Genomic DNA, 19311 nt, shown 5'->3' on the forward strand with positions numbered 1-19311 from the left:
CACACACCAACGTAGCAACAACTATGCAAAAAATATGGAACAAAGAGAAAGTCAAACTTGTTCAATCTTACTTTCCCTGCAGGACACATCAGGAAAAAAAATACCTGGTGACCCAGCACCTTTGCCGATCTCCTAAAGCCCCTCCCCCTCGCCCCCCCCCCCCTCCAAACCTCTCACTCGCTAGGTCTTCTCCTTTTCCTCATCTTCCTCCCCCCCCCCTCCTGGCCCCGCAGCCCTTCCCTTCTCCAGACGTGGCCGCTATATATAATGGTGAACGGGTCATACACGGCACACTGCCTGAGCCACTCTTCGTGCTCGCTTCTGCCCAGCTTATCTCAATACAAAGGTGGGTGCTCGACTGTGTGTTCGCTCTCGTCCTCCACGGTGCTCCTCGTCCTCCAAGGTGCTCCTCGAGACACGAGAAGGAGCAGCCCTGGAGGAAGCTCGTACACCATCGGTGATGTCCTCAAGACGCCACTGAGGGCTTCTGTTTTGAATTGAGAAGTGTGTGAAAAAGACAAAGTTCTATTGACCCGAGTACCAGAGGAAAGTTTTGGCGATACAAATAAGTGAATATATACATGTTGGCTTTATAGTGCGTGGAACAGTGACAGACGCTCACCCTGTGGATACGGAGCTCACCGGAAAGAATTGGACCAGCACTGATAACATCCAACGGATGTGTCTTTAGTGAACGCGCGCGCGCGCACACGCCACAATGATCACAAACACTGATCTACAGTATGCAGAATGACCACAGTGAAATTGGAAAAAAATTACAGCTAAATGTGCTTTCGACTCAGGTTTTCAAGTCATCTTCAGTAGCTGCTAGTGCAGCTACTGAAGATGACTTGAAAGCACGAGTCGTAAGCGCTCAAGCTGTTTGTTTTTCAATTTCACTGTAGTCATTCTGTGCGTGTGTGTGTGTGCGTGTGCGTGTGCGTGTGTGTGTGTGTGTGTGCGTGTGTGTGTGTGTGTGTGTGTGTGTGTGTGTGTGTGTGTGTGTGTGTGTGTGTGTGTGTGTGGTGTGTATTTCATTCACTTCGGGTATTAGGAGCCTCGACCACCCAACCACCAGCATGGGAGACATACGCTCTATCAACTGCATTATTGGGCTAGCCTTGTAAGAGAGGCATTCTAAGACAACTAACTGCTAGCCAATGGAACTTGTCATCCCCGTGGCTGCCTCTTGAGCAAAGGGGAATTAGGTTATCCACGCTCCATCCACACTAGTGTGGTTAACAGTTGATATGACTCAGGGCGTATATTGCCTATTTCTCCTGTGCTACAGTATATATATAGTAGTAGGCATACATCAGTCTCAGGAGACTACGGAGTTGCGCTTTGGTTGTCGGTCTGGCGTGGCCTCTCCAGGGCTCAAAGCCAGGGTAGGTTGATACGGAGAAGCTGTTACCCATGCAGCAGGTCCCCCTCTCCACGGCGCCGAAAGTCTCCAATGGAATATATACATTACCTATTACCTATGCAGGTAATATTACCTAGTTCTTCTGTGCTCGAGTGACTCACTTATCCAGTCAGTCAGTGTGGTGTAGCGGGTAAGGTACTATATGCCAAGGTGTATGGAGCGCCAAGCTGGGGTTGCTGACACAGGTACGCCGCGGGAAACTGTCCAGTGGACTGTCTAGGCAACAGGGCTGAGACGTCCTTGCCCCGGGGCGAATGCTGTTGCACGCACGCATAAACATACACTGTAGTGCAGTGGACTACGTCGTGGGCTCAAAACCAAGGATCGCGAGATCGATCCCCGTAACAGGACAGAAGCGTTTGGACGACGTTTCCTTTCACCTGATGCCTGTTCATCTAGGAGTTTATAGGTACCTGGGAATTAGAAAAATACGCATAAACACACAAGGTTGTGAAGGTGTGGAAACAGAACCCTGGAGCTAACGCCCAACCTAGTTGCGTGTAAATCAGCAAGTATTTACCCGCCAGACAAATATTAAATAATTTAACAAATTATACATATAGGAATAACCCCCCCCCCCCACCCACCAAAAAAAGGAGAAAATTACGTTAAATGCGTTAAATGTAGGCGAAGGGCACTGTCCTTCGCCTCGCCTCTAGACATGACTGATACACCAACCAGTACATAATGAGGTGATCCTGACTCATTTCTCGACATGACTCCTAACTTTCCTTCCGGATCTCACTGTTGAAAGACAGAAAGTGTTGGTTTGAGTGTGTTAAGATTGTCTATAAAGTTTGCGCTGTTCCGCTCCTTAAATGTCCAGGTAATTCCAGCGTTCAGGCAATCATATCTTTCGTAACCTCTTCTTGTGTCATCTTTCACTCTTCATCTTTTTCTACCGCTGTTGTCTGACTTTATCTTCCCAGATCTGACTACCACTTTGTCTTCCCAGATCTGACTACCACTTTGTCTTCCCAGATCTGACTACCACTTTGTCTTGCCAGATCTGACTACCACTTTGTCTTCCCAGACCTGACTACCACTTTGTCTTCCCAGACCTGACTACCACTTTGTCTTCCCAGATCTGACTACCACTTTGTCTTGCCAAGTGTGATTAAGTCACTCCTCTCCTACCTATCTCAATTGTTTAACCATCACGTCGTTATCAGAGCATTGCCCTCTTTGAACTGTCGGGCAACGACTGCTCAGTTCATCATTACTTGATCAACAATCCTATTTCTCATTTCCTGACGGCTTACGCCACTCACTCAACATTAGGTTGAGCCGGGTCTATACCCATAGGCACATCTGACCCAGATGATTGATTGATTGATTGATTGATTGATTGATGAAGATTAAGCCACCCAAAAGGTGGCACGGGCATTAGCCACGGCCCGTAAGTGGTGGCCCTTTTGAGCCATTACCAGTACCAAGAGCTGATACTGGAGATCTGTGGAGGTGCGACTGCACCCTGCGTGACGGGAGATGTCTCCCGTGTGACCCAGAAGTGGGCGAGTCAGCTTTGTACTCGGGTACAGGCGGGGATGAACTGGGTCTGTAATCGGCACCAGTCGTGGGTGAGTTAGACAGGCAACTAGCAACGCAATACTGGCCAAGTTAGTACTGTCAATCTCCATCTTCATTGACATATTCTTCACTCTTATCAAGAATCTTCACTGTTAATCACGCTTGATATTTCTCAGACTAATCGCGACTCTGTTGATCCTCATTTCTGCGTGTGATTATGTTCTTCAACATTGCCTGTCACCATTTTGTTGAGTATTTAAGCACCCCCCTTGTTTTTACTGATTTATTCTCTATTTCACACCTCATCTCTTCTCTTCCTCATTATCAACACCATCTCCTCCACAAATTGCACGGTTCTTCCATCTAGTTAACTCATAATTGCAGCCTGCGCTAATTTGTCCAAGTATCGTTACCACACAGACCCGCACGCAGATTGTTCTGTTAGCCACACTGGTCACCACTCTTCACGCACGCATGCACGCGCGCACACACACACACACACACACACACTCACACACACACACACACACACACACACACACACACACACACACACACACACACACACACACACACACACACACAAACACAAACACACAGGGGCCTCGCGACTGAGTGGTGCAGTGCAAGCGGGTCGTAGTCCTAAGGGCCTGGGTTCGATTCCCGACCGAGGCGGAAACAAATGAGCAGTTTCTTTTCACCCTCTCACCTAGCAGTAAATTGGTACCTGGGAATTAAGACAGCTGCTTCCTGAAAATGTGTGTTTGTTCGTGTTAAAAAATATATATAGAGAAGATATAATTGAGGAAAAATAGATTGGTTAGAAAAGCGGGGTCCAAGAGCTAATAGCTCGATTCTGAAGACATAAATAGTAAATACACACACATACACGAGCACCAATCCCCTTCCAAGAAACTGTCTCACATGAACTTGAACCCATTCACCTAGGCTATAACTTATGCTACAGCTTCCTAGGCTCTGATCCCCCCTCCCCCAAGCTACAGCAACAAAGGCTAGAGCTCTCTAGGCTACTGTACGCTATAATGCTTCGTCACCCCACTCCGGAAATTCTTTCTTGTGTGCATCTCCCCCCTCCAACCCCCCGTCCAATCACGCTCCCCTCACACCCCTTGAGGCGCAGACAGTGAACAACAGGAAGCATTGTCTGAAGTTAGGGTCACACGAAAGCTATCCCCACACGAGTCATGTTAGAGTAAAATAACTGAACATTCCCTCTTCTTTCTTTTTTTAGATTATTCTAAGTCCAAGAACAGTTTTAGGGTAAATATGTTAAATAGAGTTTAAAGTAGTTTCACTACTTGGTTTAAGAAAGATTACAACATAAAAGAGAAAGTAAGGAATAAGCATATGTGATTGAAAGTGCCAGTCGTGGAGGCTGGCGTTCCATTCACACAGGAGAGGCGCAGATTGCGTCAGGTAAAAGTGCTCTTGAGCAAGCAAGCAACCACCAGGTCAGCGCCTCGCGGCTCATCTGGGCGATAAAGTCCTCTCGGGTCAGCCCACAAAGCATAGAGAAATTGCACAGAGGGAGCGGCGCGTGATTGGACTTTATTCCCAAATGAGTTGCCGAGACGCGGGGGGTTCCAATCACCGCTGCTCTAACCTGTGGCATTTCTCTTTGCAGGATGTGGCGTTTGACGGCGACGCTGCTGGTGGCGGCCCTGGCCTCGGCCACTCCTCAGGGAGGCTACCTACCGCCGCCACCCCCGCCACCCTACTGTCCTCCCGTGTCGTCGGTCGTGTACGACACCCGCTATCAGACCTCAGTCTACGTACAGACCGTCAACCAAGTCAACACGCAGTATGTAACCACAACTCTGGTTCAAGAGCAAGTAATTCCCACCACATTCTACCAGACTCGCCTCGTCACTCAGGTCCAGTACCAAACCAGCGTGATTCAGCAGACATCTGATCGTTACATTGACAGAATAGTAACACAAACCGTCCCAAGCCCGCCCGTTTACAAGACAGTGTACGTTACCTCCACTCGCGTAGTACCACAGGTTAATTACGTGACTCGTACACAGGTTCAAACACAGGTGGTGCCGGTGGAGGTCACTCGCACGCAGGTCCAGACCATATACCAGCCAGTAGTCAACTACGAAACGAAGGTACAGCAACAAACTCAAGTGGTGTCCATCCCCGGCCGGGATGTAGTGCAGACACGTTACCAGACCCAGTACCAGACCTCCGTTGTCCAACGTCAGGCGCCCGGTAACACCCGCTACGTCACGTCAACCCAGTACGAACAGCGAGTCCAGACACAGGTCATCCCCGGCCAGAATGTCTACAAAACCAGCATAGTTCAACGGCAGCAGGTCATCCCATACACTGTTGTCAACACTCGCTACCAGACCTACTACCTTACTCGCGAGCAGGTCGTCTACAACACCAATTACGTTACTCAGACCAAGATACAGACCCAGGTGGTTCCCCAGGAGGTCTTGACAACGCAAGTGATATACAATACCATCTACACTACCCGCTACGAGACCAGGGTTCAGCCCTACACTCAGGTACAGACCGTAGTCAAAACTCAATACGTCACACCAGCTCCCGTAATCAAAACCCAGCAACAATACCAGACCTCGGTGGTCCAAGTGCCTGGTCAAGACCGATATGTGACCAAAGAGGTGCTTCAGACACAGCAGCAACAACAGGTGGTCTACCAGACCGTCAACAGACCGCAACAGGTTGTCGTCACTCGGACCGTTACCGCCACCTGCGGCCAGACCGGATACAACTACGACTCTCCGGCTGTTCCTTTTAACTACGGAAAGTAGTCGATATAAATAAGAGATCAGTTGTTATACATGATTAAAAGTGTATCAACATCAGAAAAATCGTAAAACATTACAAAAAATAAGTTTAAGTTTACATGAAAAAGATAAAATTCTATTATTGTATGTAATACAGTTTAATAAATCTAAAAAGTAATTCTAGTTTTCTGTGTAATTACCCGATGGTATGCTGGCTCCAGCCGTCAATGTGCACGTAAGTATATGTCAAATTAGCTTATAATGTAATATGGACTTTTTCATTATCGTTTTACCACATGATTTAATGCTACGTTTCATGATCCTTCAGAAACAATGCGGGCCCTTCTTCTGTGCCTGGTGGTGGGCCTCTCCCAGGGAAGCTCAGTTCACAGAAATCGACGGGAACTACTGGGAAACGCCATCGATTTACAGTCGTCTCTAGGAGGAGGGTATCTGCCACCGCCTCCACCCAAGCCCTGCCAGCCGTCCACCATCTACAGCACTCAGATACAGTACTCCACTGTGGTGGTCCCTTCCACCGTCTACAACAACGACGTGCAGTACCTCACTCAGACCTCCTACCGCACACAGCAGGTCTACACCACTGTCTTCTCGGAAGTGGTCAGAACCCAAGTGGTGCCGTCCATCAAGTACGAGACGGTGGTCCATACCAGAACCCAGGACAACGTGCGCACACAGGTCATCACCCTGCCTCCTCAGGTCAACTACGTCACCCGTACGCAGGACGTCGTGAGCACCGTGGTGCAGTATCAGACACAGTATGAAACCCGGATACAACAAATACCCACAACTATTGTCAGGAACGTGGTGTCGACCTTAGTGGTTCCTCAGCAGGTAATCAGCACAGTCTACCAGACCCAGTATGTGACCAGGACTCAACAGCTTCCTGGACAGACCCGCACCATTTACAATACCCAGTACAGCACCATCTACTCCACCGTGGTAATACCAGGTCCAGATGTCTACAAAACACAAACTGTAGTCAGGACCAACGTCGTCACCCAGACCATCACCCAGCCAGGCCAGACCCAGTACATCACTTCCACCCAGGTGGTTCCCGTCACCACCACCATCTACTCCCAGGTGGTGGTCACCAACACCCAGACACAGTACGTGACCCGCACCCAGGTACAGCAGGTGGTCTCCACCTACTACAGTACACAACAGGTGCCGCAGTACGTTACCAGGACCGTTACCGTTCCACAACAAGTGGTGAAGACCCAGGTATCAACACAGGTGGTGCCCACAACCATCTACAGCCAGCTGGTGGTACCCTCTGTGGTATACCTTCCCGCCCAGACCCAATACCAGACCGTCTATAGCACTATTATCCAAACCCAGCAGCTTCCTGGCCAAGTAAAGACCCAATATCAGACACGAGTGGTGTACAACACGAACTACGTGACGTCGACAGTGTACAAGGACCAGGTCTACACCAAGACGGCCGTCACCACCTACCAGCCCTACTGCAGCACCACCGCCGCCGGCTACAACTACCAGGAACCTGCCACACCCTTCGACCCCTACGGTCGCTAATGACACACTATCTCTCCCCTGCCATTTTGAGGGGGGAAAATAACAAATAATTCCGATAACTTCCTCAACCTATATATGTAAATGATTATTGAACGAATGGTGTGTTAAGAAAACGTGATCAATTTTCATTCATGCAAGCTGAGTGGGTGTCATCAAAATAAAAAATAATTGTTACATTCTTTAAATAAAAATTATAATATAATTTACTAGCCTGCATATATGTGTGTCCCGAACTAGATCATGTAAAGGAGGAGCAATGTTGACTAACTTCTCACAACATGCGGTAATACCAGCACGAAGTGAGGCGTGAGGAAGGGTTGGGTGGTGAGGTCTGAGGAAATATTTTATTTATTTATATACATTATACAAGAGTTGCTACATTCTTGTACAGCCACCAGCACGCGTAGCGTTTCGGGAAAGTCCTTAATCCTAATCTTCCCCGGAATACGACCCGCCAAATCGTTTTACAACCAGGTACCCATTTTACTACTGGGTGAACAGAGGCTACAGTTAAGGATTCACGCCTAGTAAATCCTCCCCAACCAAAGCGCTCGCGGAGAAGAAAATGTACATTTTCTTCTGTCCTCCATGGACAGGATTAGGGATTTGTTAAACATATAATTCAGTGATTTATTGAACAAAAAACCACAGAAGGTGATTGTAGTGCTTATAAAATACTAATCTAATCTACAAACATACATACACAGATTTGCTTGAGGGGAGGAATGATTATGGTCTCAAGTGTTCGTAACTAAAGGACACCACAATCATCACCTGCACCTTCCATCACTGTGCATGTGATGAGTGTCGTGTCCTTTACCATGTCCTGGCCATTCACTATGGCACTGTGGTGTCACACACACAATATATATGGGGGTACTGAGATCATTCTTGGTCTTCAAGACACATGAGGCTACAGATCATAAGCAGTAAGGAGCAAAGTGCCGTAATTTTGTTTTTATTCCAGTCAGGATGAAGATATTTGCAATTCAGATATTAAATACATGCAGAGCTATGACCGTATATATTAAAACCGTGTTTTTTCTGACCATGACTTTCACTGCACCAGCCACTCTCCTTCTCTGACATACCCAACTATGTACTTGGGCATCGGGCACATGTCTCCGGTATTTTAAGTGGCCAACCACTTACAGTTCTTCATCATTCCCAAGTATTTCACAAATGGCAATTACACCTCTCTCCACCACAGTCGACTCACAACCGACTGAACTCTTCTAGTCGGTCTCAAGCCGAAATATTTGGGTACGTTTTTCTACACCTGATGCCACTGTTAAATAGGCACCCCAAGAGTTAGACAATTGTGGGTTACATCCCGGGGACGGTCTGTCGTTGACCTAGAGGGAACTTCGTTATGATGCACGACACATCGTACACAAAAAGAACCGCCAACGGATTGTAAAACTTACCGTACCTTAACCAAACACAAACGAACCTAACTAAACCCAACAAAGTCTAATACAGCCATTACTTCCTAACCTAATAATAATATACAGTTTTAAGAAACGGAAGGAAAGTATAAATAACTTAAGCGACTGTATCCTTTTCGGATGTATTTTATTTTCTCAATAAGTTTACATGAACTTGATGCGAGCCTTGACGAATCTTGAGTACGACTTGAACACAATTAATCTCGTTAATCCTCCCCTTGTTAATCCTAACAAGTGTTCGTCGCCAAAAGTGTGGAACCAGCCATATCTGCCCGCATACTGACGACAGCTTGGGATAGTTCAGAATTATAATGTGAAAGTGAAATGAATTTTGCATGAACTGAAAGGCGAAGCCAGAGAAGCGGTCACAGAATGGGTTGTGGAGATTCTTAAACCCTTTCACATAACGCTGCCAGGTCAGGCACGGCGCTTCCAGAATCGTATGTATTTTCAGTATTCCTTATTGAGAAGACGTAATACCTGCTGCCTGGCCTCTTAGTAATAGCTAATCAGTATTAAGGTCATAACAAACAAGTAGAGTAGCAGAACAATAAGTAGAGTATCGGTATAGAAAGGTCGGCATCAAGAGTACTAAACTTGTTTACAAATGATCTGGTGCTGCAACTGCAACCTCCACCAGCTGGACGCTCAACACAACCGTTACTGGAAGCATTAATATGCAATGATACCGATGACCGTGCACAAGAAGACTGTACCTGAGGGCCACCATCTCTCACCCAGGGGGGAGGGCACCTCGATAGGGACAGAAAGCCGGCGATTTCTCAAAAGTCCCCGACTGTTCCTGAGGAGTTTTTCTAACTGGATCATGAACTAAAGTAACGACTTGGCATTTGCGGCTACGGAGGGTAGGCGGTTCCATGGGTTGATAACCACATGGGTGGAAAAGCATCTCTTGTTCTCTGTCCAACACTGTAACTTGTTGAGCTTCAAGTATGCGGGACATTTAATCTTTTAAAGTAGTCGTGTTGATTAATATCCTCCAATTACTTCAGTATATTAGAGGTGTCTTTGAGGTCGGCCCTGTCATATCTGATTTGCAGAAGTGTTTGTCCTGTGGCCCTCAACCGTTCCTCGTATAAGAAATGACTTTTAGGACGATTTTTGTCGTTCTGTGCTGTACTTCCCCGAGCATATAAATGTCCTTTTGAAGGTGAGGTCTTTATACAGTGGTCCAAATAGGGATGTACCAGAGACTTCATACAAGTGTTAAATTTACTAAAAAGGATGTAGTCACTTTCAGTGACACTTGTAATAGTGTCAGGATGCCGTCGTGATGCACCTTCACAACAGGTGATTATCTCTTTCAGACTGTGGCTCCTCAGCCAAACAACAAGAGAGCTGATCACACGTATATGTACTCACAAGACCTGACTATCTGGCATCAAGAAATGCAAGTGTTGGATAATTTCATGTCTCTCAACATACCAATAATGACTCCACCAAACATAGGAGCGGGACTGGGAGAGAGGAGGAATGTTTACATCAGTCAAAATAGGAAGCAACTTCGTCGCTCAACAGAGCAGGCATTCCGGGGTGTTACAACCTTGCCACAGTTTCTTCTTGCCTTTTGGCGATTGTTGTTAAATGTGACTCTTTCTGTACTGTTGTCTCGCCCAGATTGTCGGTGACACGGAGCTGAACACAGCACTGGGGCTCAACACACAGCACCGGAAATGAGCACCTCTACACAACAGAGCGACGATGCTTGGCCCAATCAGGCGCAGGATCATCTGTCATTGGCCACAACAGGTCACAAGACTTGGGAAGGAGCCACGACGGAAATGACACCCAACGCCATCTTATATGCCAAGATATCTGCACTAAAATACAGGTGTGTGTATATATGACTCTCAAAGCAGCCCGTCCCATCGAGCGTTCACAACGTCACTAAACTGGTGTACTAAATTGGTCGAACCTAACCGAGGACCCACGAATAGAAAACGGGACATATCACGTCGATTTTGCGAGCCGCTATGATTTTTAGTACAACAGTTTTTTGGCCTTTGATAATACATCAAAATGTAGTGTTCGAGTAATCAAAGAAGGTTACATTCTGTCACGTCAGACTCCAATAACGAAACATAAGAAAATAACAAGTACAGTATGTTACGGCCACAATGGGTCGCAACCGGGTTCTTTGCTGGTGGAACTAAAGTTCTGGTATCCGGCCCCAAGTTAGTAGTGGCTTTCAAGGAGTGAGCTCGGTAATGCAAGTACAACACAATGGGGGAGGTGCATTGAATACGACATCAATTATTAATATATTCACATATAATCACTTTCCCATCACCTCATATATAATCCTAAAGGAAGTATTACTACACTTAATATATACACAAGTGTCTCTCTCATAGGACATTAAGCACTCCTTGATGCTCAGTCGATGCAGTCTTGTCAGCTACCGTGTTTCCTCAACACACTGTACCGTCCTCAACCAGTACTGGGAAACACCAACGAGTCTACCCTAGCCATGGGCCAGCCAAAACAGTCTCACCAGGTGCTCTTCGTGCACGCCTACAATCACTCTCCAGCCTGGTGCTGGCAGAGAACATCAGCCTCGCGCTGCTGGGCCTCTTCACGTACAAATACAAGGGTACCGAACCCCTGGCAGGAGCTTCTTGCAACTCGCTGGTTACGCTCCTCCGTAGCACCTGTCAGTCATCTCTTCCGCTAGCCAGTCCCGGGTACGCCGAATTCTGTCACTGCCACTTCACAGGCAGACAGTAGAACACTACACAGTTCTTCTCCGGCGGCGGCTCACTGCTTCCGTAGAGCAGAATGGAGTAGAGAGATATTGGCTGCCCTGGGTAGACTGTCCTCCTACCACAGCAGCCCCTACGTCGACTCTGTGGATACAGACACGTCATCAGTACACTGGTCAGTACATGGAACACTAGGAAACACCACTTACGGTCTCTGACATAGACATACAACTCCTCCTGCAATAGATGGCGCTGATTTTCTAGGCGCTGGTGCTGACCTCACCAGAGGTCAGCACCAGCTACCTCTCGCGCTAACTAGGACAGGAATCTAGCGCCTCTTGCTGGTGTCTTCCTGCCACCACTAGATGGCGTCGTCCATGTTGTGGGGGTTTCGGGAGCGGACTCACAGATGGCATTGATGTCGCTGCTCCAAGCTCCGACGATGGAATCGGGTTCGTAACACAGCACCATGTTGTTGTTGTTTAAGATTCAGCTACTCGGAACAAAAGTGCCAAGTAGCACGGGCTATGGTGAGCCCGAAGTGGACCTTTTTTTACAGTACCAAGACGATAATTAAATTAACGCAAAAAAGAATACAATATAATACATGCAAATTGGATCATTTTAGTGTCAGAAAAGCCTTTGGTAAGTACTGGTTTGGAAATAAGTTTGCTGATTAGTTGAACAAATTACCGGGTAATAACAGAGTCGTGGGACTGATGGATTGTTTCAATTACAAGGATCAATTACACAGTCGTAGCCGTAGTGTGTATATATATATATATATATATATATATATATATATATATATATATATATATATATATATATATATATATATATATATATATATATATATATATATATTGGTGTATACTGGCAGCAGGTTTTGTTTTAAACATGTCTCATTGAATATGACCGCATATTCTGTATTTACTATCTTCTGATTTAGGGCTTCTATCCCTCTAACTATTTTCTTAGCATCAGGGCTTAGCTGAAATAGGAGTTCTCCAAAACTCATTTTCGTAATTTCAAGGTGAAGAAAAGAAGTGAATTACTATAGAATGTATTACACTTATTTATACAATTTGCACAACGTTTCGAACCTCCATGGTTCATTCTCAAGTGAAAAGAATTTTCAGGACTGGTTGATTTTATACCCGCACTGGGTCAGGTGATAAGACAATAAAGGTGAAAACATGGGGGGATACATAAGGGATAAATGGGGGGGGGGTGAAACATAAGAACATAAGAATAGAGGTAACTGCGGAAGGCCTATTGGCCCATACGAGGCAGCTCCTATCTACATACAAAGATTAATCAAGTGTAATTGGCCAGTTATGTTGAAGAGTGTCTTCTGTGTTGGCATCGTTATGTTCTGGTCTTGTCCTTACTCTCATGGTGGGTAGAGTAAATAGTTCTGTGATTTGGGTGTTCATGGTAGGTTGTTCTATTCTTATGTGAATTGCTTCAAGAAAGCAATTGCTTCTTGAAGCAATTTATGTCTCACACTACGTTATCAAACTACCAGTCATTAGTTTAGACCTTATCACTGGTAGTTTGATAACGTAGTGTGAGACATCATGACCAATTTCCTGCTCATTACCTGCTACAGGTAACGAGAGCTTAAACTAATCCTGTCAATTACTATGTCACACTGTCTGGAAGACGCTTTGCCCTGCCTATATATACAGATATCACATGTAAATAACCTGCAACTTTATCAGACTTGAAACTTTAAAGCAACGTACTATACATACTATCTTAGCTGCTATGTTTGTCCTCGTGATGAGTTACACTTGCAAGAGACGGTATACATACAAAACTGATTCTCAATCAAATATTTTGTGCGGAAAGCAGGATATTTAACAGTGATATTACTTGCTACTTGTTGCAGTATATCTTGCAGACGAATTAACACACGTGAAGACCAGACTTTCATACACGATGTACAGATAATTAGTTGTAGTGCAGCTAGCTGTAGTGCAGCTAGTTCTGTTAGGATAGAATTAAACCGCACATGGACTATCAGTGCAACCTGACACTGATAGGCCATGTGCAAGTAATATTTATATAAACCTGAAGGTTGCTGCAGTGCGTCTTGTTGACGGGGGGACTGAACCGTCAGAGTAAACATGATTTTCCCTCAACCTTGGGTAACACTCCACGGTGAACAAACACCTAGTTTCATCGGAACTCTGTCCTCCAAGGTCAGTAGAACACTCTCACTTTCACCTCTCGTTTATGTTTTATTCATATCAGATCAAAGTTGAATCACACACAGTCACTGATCACACGCAGATTACTCCGAGTACACTGCTCACTTAATCAAACGAGAAAGGTGTTGACCTGAGACATCACCTGTCTCAGGTGATGTTGATCTGTCAGGGGCCTGACAGCTGAGTGGACAGCTCTTCGGAATCGTAGTCCCGAGGTTCCGGGTTCGATCCCCGGTGGAGTCGGAAACAAATGTGCAGAGTTTCTTTCACCCTGATACCCCTGTTACCTAGCAGTAAATAGGTAGCTGGGAGTTAGACAGTTGCTACGGGCTGCTTTCCTGGGAGTGTGTAACAAAAAGGAGGCCTGGTCAAGGACCGGGCCGCGGGGACGCTAAACCCCGAAATTATCTCAAGATAACCGCAAGACAGATCACTCTACAGTTTTTAAGAACTGGCTGCAGTTTTTTTCACTTTATTCATAATTCTTTACACACAAACATTACTTCTGAAAGAGAAAGTTATAATAACAGCTAAGACGTAAACAATATAATTATACACTGCATAAGAAGCACAATATAACGAAAAGAATTAGGGACACAAAGTCCATAAAGTTTGGACTTGGTGTACTGGACTTAATATTTATTAAGACAGAGAACATGTAGGTACACGAGATGTTGTAGCGACTATTGAGTACCTAGTCGAGTAACACACACACATACACACACACACACACACACACACACACACACACACACACACACACACACACACACACACACACACACACACACACACACACAGCTGTAGTAAATAAATAACATGATCACAACCTACAAAATCCTCAGGGGAATCGACCGGGTAAACAAGGACGAACTTTTCAACACTGGTGGGACGCGAACAAGGGGACACAGGTGGAAGCTGAGTACCCAAATGAGCCACAGAGACGTTAGAAAGAACTTTTTCAGTGTCAGAGTAGTTAGCAAATGGAATGCATTAGGAAGTGATGTGGTGGAGGCTGACTCCATTCACAGTTTCAAATGTAGATATGATAGAGCCCAATAGGCTCAGGAATCTGTACACCTGTTGATTGACGGTTGAGAGGCGGGACCAAAGAGCCAGAGCTCAACCCCCGCAAGCACAATTAGGTGAGTACAATTAGGTGAGTACACACCCACACACACACCTACAGAAATATAGAAACAGAATATAGAAACTTGTGTAAGGAATCGCTCAGGACCTTGTTTAACATTTATGTCAGACCAATCTTGGAGTATGCAGCGGCAGTCTGGAGTCCATATCTAGTTAAACACCAGACAACGTTAGAGAAGATTCAGAGATATGCCACCAGACTATAGTCCCAGAATTGAGAGGTATGAGCTACGAAGGAAAGGCTACGGGAGCTAAACCTCACGTCCCTGCAAGACAGAGAGTAAGAGGAAACATGATAACCACTTACAAAATCCTCAGGTGAATTAAAAGAGTGGACAGACTATTTAGCACGGGGTGAACGAGAACAAGGGGACACGGTGGAAACTTAGTACCCAAATGAGCCACAGAGACATTAGAAAAAATTTGTTCAGTGTCAGAGTAGTTAACAAATGGAATGCATTAAGCAGTGATGTGGTGGAGGCAGACTCCATGCACAGTTTAAAATGTAGATTTGATAGGGCCTAGTAGGCTCAAGAATCTGTACACCAGTTGATTGAGAGCTGAGAGGCGGGACCAAAGAGAAGCAGCTCAACCCCCGCAAGAACAACTAGGTGAGTAGACACACTGCAGTAATAATGCGTCCTGAAGTGTTTGAGGTTAAGGCCTGCTGGTAGTCTGGGAAAATTTACGTTGAATTAAAAAATAACCCAAATTTTGAGAGAGGTGTAAGGTGCTGACAGTCAAGCGTATAACCACAGGTATAACCACAGTATAACCATCAAGCGTATAACTAACTTATAAGTTCAAGGACAAAGTCAGTGTCAGCTCCTGCTCTTACATCCCTCAGTGATAACCTATGGGAGAATCTCCAAGTGTCACATAATGATGCTCTCAGTACAAAGATGGGAGCACCTATATGGACGCGTCCATATGAATTTAAGAATGGAACTAACTTACCAGCCTTAGAAAACACCTTAGAAAACAGGATCAAACAAAGAATATAAAATAGAATTCTATTTTGGTTACTTTATCAAATAATTCCAATATGTTCGCTAGGTGTCATTTTACTTCCCTACAGCCATGGTGCTGCTTATTTGCAAACGTTATCATGTCTAAGTGTTTTACAAGTCTTATTACTAATAATTATATTCGAGAACATTGCATGGGATGCTTGTCAGTGATGCTGGTTCCTCCTGCTAAGGCTCAGTGCCTAATCGCTATTTCTTTCTTGTATATTGGTACCACATTTGGAATCTTCCAGCAGCTTGGCAAATCTGCCTTCGCAATTAAATCATTAAGCACCGGAGCAAGGGGTATTTTGAGGGGCCTGTGTAGTTTCTTTTAACATCCATTGTGATGCACCGTTGGGTCCAATAGCTTCAGTTTCATCTTAGTCTTGGAGACGTGAGTTTCACTGTTCAGCGTCACGCCTTTTGAACTCTTTCTCTTTATTTCTGAAAGTTATCTAATTTCTTCTGCTGTTATCGCAATATCTACCATTCTTTCATTAGGGCTACCTCCTCTCTTAGCACTAGAAGGTGACCCGACTCAATATTGAACACACCATGAACAACTGGCATTTAGTTCCTTACAAATTTCCTTATCATTTCCTGGATTCTTCCTTTCTTGTGCAGTCTAGTCACTGTCATTAACAATCCTCTTTCTTCATGTATAACTATAAACTAATTACGCTTGTTGGATGGATTGTCATTTCTATATTTTTTTCAAATACTCTCATGTTTATATATTCTTGTATGTATTACGTACATATATCCGAGTTTTCTTCTCAACTCTGTCCTCTGTATTTCTCCATTTCCTCCTGCTTTTTATTTTAGCTTCTTGTCATTGTCCATTGAACCATTGGCATGTTACAATATCTTGCCATCAATATCTTACAATATCTTGTCATTGGTACGTTACATTTCACTCAAATATTTTCCCCATTATTGCTGGTGCCTCTTTTCGGGTTCTTTCCATCTCCGTCTGACTTGATTCATCATTTCTTGGACTAGTCTTCTATCAAAATTCTCCCACTGTGCTTTATCCAGATACTCTATTACTCTCATGTAATTCCCTTTTCTGTAGTCGACTTCCCTTTCCGCGACTCCTACTGGTATTTCATGCTCCAAGTTTTCGATGTCTTCCTCATTCTGGGTAACGATCAGGTCCAATAGACAAGGTGTATCATCTCCGCTCTCTCGTTTCTTTCACATGTTGCGTTAAAAAGTTCCTTTGCATAACGTCCATCTTCAAAAGAAGTTTGGCTACAGCTAGGTGTCCACCACAAAGGGAACCTCAGTTGTAGCAGACCTGACAACAGCCAAAAACGCCCAAATGATCGATGGTCGAGTAGTGAAGGTGTCCTGTACACCAGTTGCATAGTGCTTCTGGCAATATGGGTTCGAGTCACTTCTGGGGTGTGAGTTTTCAGTTGCATATGCGCCTGGAGACCAGACACAGTGTTCTCCTATATTAACAGGAGCTTGATGAAAAACGTCAGCGACCTCTCACTTGCTCTAGTGCCCTTGGGAGGTAGGGATATTTGGAGGGGGTTAAATACCCCGAAATTTCCATCTCTTTTAAGGGTCTGAGTGTGGTGTAGTGGGTTAAAGGCGTACCAGCTATGCCAGGTGTTGTGAAGCATCTGTGCTGGCTAGGGTTTGAATCTCCTGGTGGGGGTTGTTGTCTAAAGTTGTTTAACTTCAAACTTGCGAGTTTAAGCAAGTTAGTGCACATATTTTATATATATATATATATATATATATATATATATATATATATATATATATATATATATATATATATATATATATATATATATATACACATACAAGAGTTCTTACATTCTTGTACAGCCACCAGCACGCACAGCGTTTCGGGCAGGTCCTTAATCCTAATTTTTCCCGGAATACGACCCGTCAAAACGTTTAACAACCAGGTACCCATTCACTGCAGGGTGAACACAGGCATACAGTTAAGGATTGGTGTCCAGTCAATCCTCCCCAGCCAGGATACGAACCCAGGCCAATTTGTTCGTGAAGCGCCGGACGAGTGCTTTAGCACTGCGCCACGGGGACAAGCGTAGGATTGTTACGAGGGTTCTAATAGGACGAGCAATTGATATTGATGGAGGCAAATTAAACAATCCTCGTATTAGGCCTTCAATCGTTAATAAGCCTTCAGCCTAAAACTATAAAACATATAATAAATTATTGCGGTAATTAAGTGCACATAAATAGTGCAGTTTTACCTTCGCAAACACCAAAGAAAACGTACCTAAGTAATAATTTTAATTTTGCCCCGAGGGGCGAGTTTATTGGGCAGCGACACTCATCTTGTGAGTGGACATACCGCCATAGCAGCATGTACAACACTCCCCAAAGGAAGAAAACCTGCTGGGTTGTTCATCCTGTCACTTGTACCGGTCGGTCCGGTCGAGCCGGTTAGCCGAGCGGACAGCACGCTGGACTGTGATTCTGTGGTCCCGGGTTCGATCCCGAGCGCCGGCGAGAAACAATGGGCAGAGTTTCTTTCACCCTATGCCCTGTTACCTAGCAGTAAATAGGTACCTGGGTGTTAGTCAGCTGTCACGGGCTGCTTCCTGGGGGTGGAGGCCTGGTCGAGAACCGGGCCGCGGGGACACTAAAGCCTCGAAATCATCTCAAGATAAACCCAGACACTAGCTGGTACTTGCTTAACTGTCTCAAGTGAACAGCTCCTCAAACAAGAAGATTAACATCTATCAACTCTTAAAAGCTTACGTTATCTAGCGGGTGCAAAATGGGGGAATCTTAGAACAGTATTAATATTTAACAAATAGTGTTTTCCTAACTCAAACAATGTGGGGTTTATTATTCTACACATAATTCTGATTTCTCTCAGATGTTCACATTCACGCAGATAGTGTTCAAGGCGGTGTCACTCTCACCACAGATTCTGCAACTTCGCTGATCAACTGTTGTTTCCATTCAATATCTCCATGGATATTTGTATCCAAGCCGGATTCTCGCTATTACTGATTCTCTCCCTCGTCCTCCTCCTCTTCGGCCATAATGATTGGGATTGCCAGCTGCAACCATGTTGTACCATCGTACAGATTCACTGGTTTGTGCTTCTATCCTTCTATCTTCTTATCCTCCTATCTATCCTCTATCTATCTATCTGTGTTTATCTATCAGTGACTACCTATCATCGGCTGCCTATCAGTAACTACCTATCAATGCTTACCTATTATCAGCTGTCTATCAGTGACTACCTATCAATGCTTACCTATTATCAGCTGTCTATCAGTGACTACCTATCAATGCTTACCTATTATCGGCTGTCTATCAGTGACTACCTTTCAGTGGTAACCAATCAGTAGCCATTTATCAGTGGGAACAGCTGTGAATAACTATTTAAATCAGAATACTAGTGTCAAAGTTCTGCTTAGCAAATAACTCAACCCACATCAATGATAGTACCAACAATAACTTCAAA

The 19311-nt window shown here is 44.9% G+C and overlaps 2 protein-coding genes across 3 annotated transcripts in view; one reads left to right on the plus strand and one right to left on the minus strand.

Annotated features, from left to right (window-relative positions):
• The window catches only part of GatB (glutamyl-tRNA(Gln) amidotransferase subunit B, mitochondrial), a 449912-nt gene that overhangs the window by 321849 nt on the left and 108752 nt on the right, over nt 1–19311 (minus strand). The window lies entirely within an intron of this gene.
• On the plus strand, nt 293–7499 carry LOC123762915 (uncharacterized). Of its 2 annotated transcripts, none has more exons than XM_045749689.2 (2): nt 293–346; nt 6065–7499. In XM_045749689.2, the coding sequence occupies exon 2, from the start codon at nt 6070–6072 to the stop codon at nt 7291–7293; it is 1224 nt and encodes a 407-aa protein (XP_045605645.1). In that variant the 5' UTR covers nt 293–346; nt 6065–6069; the 3' UTR covers nt 7294–7499. The 2 variants fall into 2 exon arrangements, with proteins under 2 accessions (XP_045605645.1, XP_045605646.1); XM_045749690.2 differs by lacking the exon at nt 6065–7499 and adding an exon at nt 4602–5914 and having other exon boundaries at nt 300–346.

This window comes from Procambarus clarkii, chromosome 47 (genome assembly GCF_040958095.1).
Source record: "Procambarus clarkii isolate CNS0578487 chromosome 47, FALCON_Pclarkii_2.0, whole genome shotgun sequence".
NCBI lineage: Eukaryota > Metazoa > Arthropoda > Malacostraca > Decapoda > Cambaridae > Procambarus > Procambarus clarkii.